The sequence below is a fragment of the Schistocerca cancellata genome, chromosome 7 (genome assembly GCF_023864275.1).
Source record: "Schistocerca cancellata isolate TAMUIC-IGC-003103 chromosome 7, iqSchCanc2.1, whole genome shotgun sequence".
Taxonomy (NCBI): domain Eukaryota; kingdom Metazoa; phylum Arthropoda; class Insecta; order Orthoptera; family Acrididae; genus Schistocerca; species Schistocerca cancellata.
Window position 1 is genome coordinate 580,233,472 of NC_064632.1, and position 3,383 is coordinate 580,236,854.

Genomic DNA, 3,383 nt, shown 5'->3' on the forward strand with positions numbered 1-3,383 from the left:
GCGTCTAAATGGAGCACTATATGTTCACAGCATTTCCGAGAAGAGGACATAGACCCAACTTCCCTTTCAACAGTAAGGCTCCGAGAAAATGCTGTACCATCAGTTTTCCCTACACACCCAAAACATTTGCAAAAGGTATGTTAATTCAAAGAATTAAATTCTTAGTTTTCAAGTTCACATTTCAGTATAATACGTACGTATCGTCGATAATCGAAGTGAGTAATTCACTTTGTCTTCATCATGTACCAAATTAAAAGCTAACACTACATTAACTGGCGTAAAGTATAGGCCTAAACAGTACACTGTGTAGATTTGCCATTCTATGTACTGTATTTCAGTAAATATTGGTGGTAATGAACAATGTTTCCCAGTAGAGTAACGTAACTGAAATGTCCCAGTACGTATTACAAACAAAATGCATTTATGGGGCTTTGGAGGGAGGGTATAGCTAACTTAGTTTTCAGTTTCTATTATTTAGCTCTAACTCCAAAAGTAATGGAATACACGTGTGAAGTAAATTATATCAGTTATGTGAATATTTAAGGCAGTAGTTTGTGAACATCTCACTTTGTCTGGTCTATTGTGTTGTACAGCATTTTTATTGCACTGTCTTTGCTAGTTAATGGCAGTTATGTTTTAGGAGTAATTGATACAGCTCTAGTTTTCCTTATATATGTTGATTTTGGGAGGATTCCTTCAGGTCATTTGAATACATTAATTTCACTTTCCACCTGATTAGGTCCTTACACATAGCTTTAGCCTAGGAATGATTCCATGCTGTATATAGAATTTAAGAGGGGAGGTGCTGGAACACTGAAGTGTTTCTGCAGCTACACAGTGTGTTATAAAGAGATAATCTGGTTCTCCACATTGTCATGTAGAAACAAATTTATGAAACTCCTTTTTGATGAGCATCAGCCTCTGCACACAAGAGAATATTTGAGAAGAAAATTCAGGTTCGCTGTTTAGATTATGAGACTACTGAAGCTAACAAGTTTGTCTGGTATAATTATTTAGTGAAGTCACAGAAATTAACACTTGGGCTGTGTTAAATATAACCCTGTATTTGGGTTAAGCACAGCAAATGAACATTTCTTTTGTTTGACGCACTATTCATTGACATTCTCCATTGAAAGAAATCATTGATTAGAAAGCTTTGGCAGTACCTTCTTGTTAACATTATCCACAACTGTGGAACATTGAATATCCACCAACCACTAATGCAAAATTAGATATAACACACAATTTTATATCATTAACTGTTGGACCGGTAACTTGTTAACTGACAGCACCCATAGCGATACAGTGTGATAGTTAAACAAGACACCCCAGCAGAAATATTTTACATGTTCAAAGTTTATATTTTTTCAATAAGTGTGTATTAATTGTGGCTTCGCACATGGGAGGCATTTCAAGTTGTCTGCTGAACACAAAAACGGTTTTTGTTAGAGTAATGAGTATTTTATGAACAAGATAAATAGTTGCTGGAAAAATAGAATTTATATTTCTGGAAAGGACTAAGACTTAGTGGGCAGTAACATGCTGTTCATGACAAAGACTGTAACACCTTCAACCATCTGTTAAAAACAGTTCTTAATGTTTTCCATCCAGTTATTTCATTTAGGGAGACAAGAAGAGAAAGCCACCATTGTGGAAGGAGAGCTCTTCCTTTCCATCTTCAGTTTTGGCTGCCATCAGCAGAGTGCAGGATGAAGAAGTTCCTGCTCTTGTTCCTGAGTACACTGCAGGACCACCAGAACGTAATCAGACATCCTCTGAAAGTGAGGAACTGAAGACGAAGTGTGAACACCTCATAAGAAAAACTGATCAGTACAAAAAACAAATTAAAACTCTTCAGCAGTCTAAGCAATGACTTAAGAAGAAAGTAGCTTCTTTGAGTGCTATCATTAAGGTGCTGAAGGACAAGCATCTTTTGGATGAAAGTTCACTAAATATACTAGAAAGCATACCTGGAATGCAGAGAGACTTGCTGCAGTGACAAACTGCGAAAGCTGGGGCACAGGCTGTACCTAGGTCATACAGCCCAGAACTGCACTCCTTTGCCTTAACACTGCATTTTTATTCCCACAGGGTGAATAATTATGTTAGGCACTGTCTTAATACATGTTTGCCACACCCCAGAACATTAACAAAGTGGTACCAGTGTGTGGGTGGAGCACCTGGCTTCACATCCGAGGCGTTTAAGGTAATCACGGCAGAAGCTAGTCACCGTGAAACAAAGTTTCCAACTATATGTAGCTTGGTAGTTGATGAAATTGCCATCAGGCAACATGTAGAATTTGATGGTGCATGCTATTACGGTTATGTTGACATGGGGTCATCTGTAGACACAGATAATTTGCCCATTGCCAAAGAAGCATTTGTGCTCATGCTTGTGGTTATTAATGCTTCTTGGAAGCTCCCAGTTGGGTATTTCCTGACTGCTGGTATAACTGGTGAACAAAAAGCCAAGATAGTTAAACAGTGCATTGATCTTGCCAATTCAAGTGGTGTGAAAGTTGTTTCGCTCACATGTGATGGTTCAGCTAGCAATTTGTCAATGGCTAGATGTTTAGGCTGCAATCTCAATTGTGAAACTTTGGAAAGTACTTTTTCAGTTGAAGGGAATGATCATGAAATGTCATTTTTCCTAGACCCTCCACATATGTTGAAACTTGTGCGCAACGCTTTAGGAGATAAAAAAATTTCTTTGGGATGAGCAAGGTGGTGTCATTTCTTGGCAGTTTTTGGAACTGTTACATAAATTACAAGTCAAGGAAGGGCTCCACATAGGCAACAAGATCACTGCCAGTCACCTTAATTTTTTTAAAAATAAAATGAAGGTGAAACTGGCTATGCAGCTGCTTAGCAATTCTGTGGCAGATGACATACAGTACTGTTGTGATATGAAACTCCCAGGTTTTGAACAGGCATCTGCAACAGTAAAATTTATACGCATTTTCAACTGTCTCTTTGATGTCTGCAATTCCAGAACACTTTTACAAAGTGGTTTCAAGCAGGCATTAAATACAGCAAATTTTAGTGCTGTAGAGGGATTTCTTTTAAAGGCACAGAGGTACATCAAGGAACTCACTGTTGGTCCAAATCCTCAAGCAATGAGAGTTGTTGACTCAAATAGAAAGACAGGTTTTATTGGATTCCTGGTGTGTATATCCAGTGTTTTACACATGTATAGCAAAGTAGTGGGGACACAAACTCATGCTCCTCTATTGAAGTTTCCGCCTCTTTACAGATGTTCTCAGGACCACTTGGAAATGTTTTTAGTGCCATCCGAAGTCATGGTGGTTGGAATAACAACCCCACTGCTCGCCAGTTTGTTGCAGCATACAAGAGGCTACTAATTCATAGTGAGATCCATGGAT

At 38.3% G+C, this 3,383-nt stretch overlaps 1 protein-coding gene across 1 annotated transcript; it reads left to right on the forward strand.

Annotated features, from left to right (window-relative positions):
- Positions 1–1,399: 1,399 nt before the first annotated feature.
- On the forward strand, positions 1,400–2,719 carry LOC126092911 (uncharacterized). Its single transcript, XM_049908640.1, has 3 exons — positions 1,400–1,450; positions 1,625–1,830; positions 2,092–2,719. Exons 1-3 carry the CDS (start codon positions 1,400–1,402, stop codon positions 2,717–2,719), a joined length of 885 nt encoding a protein of 294 aa, XP_049764597.1.
- Positions 2,720–3,383: the final 664 nt, after the last annotated feature.

Excerpts from the sequence above, each read along its gene's own strand:
- LOC126092911 (XM_049908640.1), top strand. The coding sequence starts at position 1,400 with ATGGGAGGCATTTCAAGTTGTCTGCTGAACACAAAAACGGTTTTTGTT. Across the intron at positions 1,451-1,624 it reads CAAAAACGGTTTTTGTTAGA|GGAGACAAGAAGAGAAAGCC; the intron begins GTAATGAGTATT and ends TATTTCATTTAG. Across the intron at positions 1,831-2,091 it reads CTCATAAGAAAAACTGATCA|GGTGAATAATTATGTTAGGC; the intron begins GTACAAAAAACA and ends TTATTCCCACAG.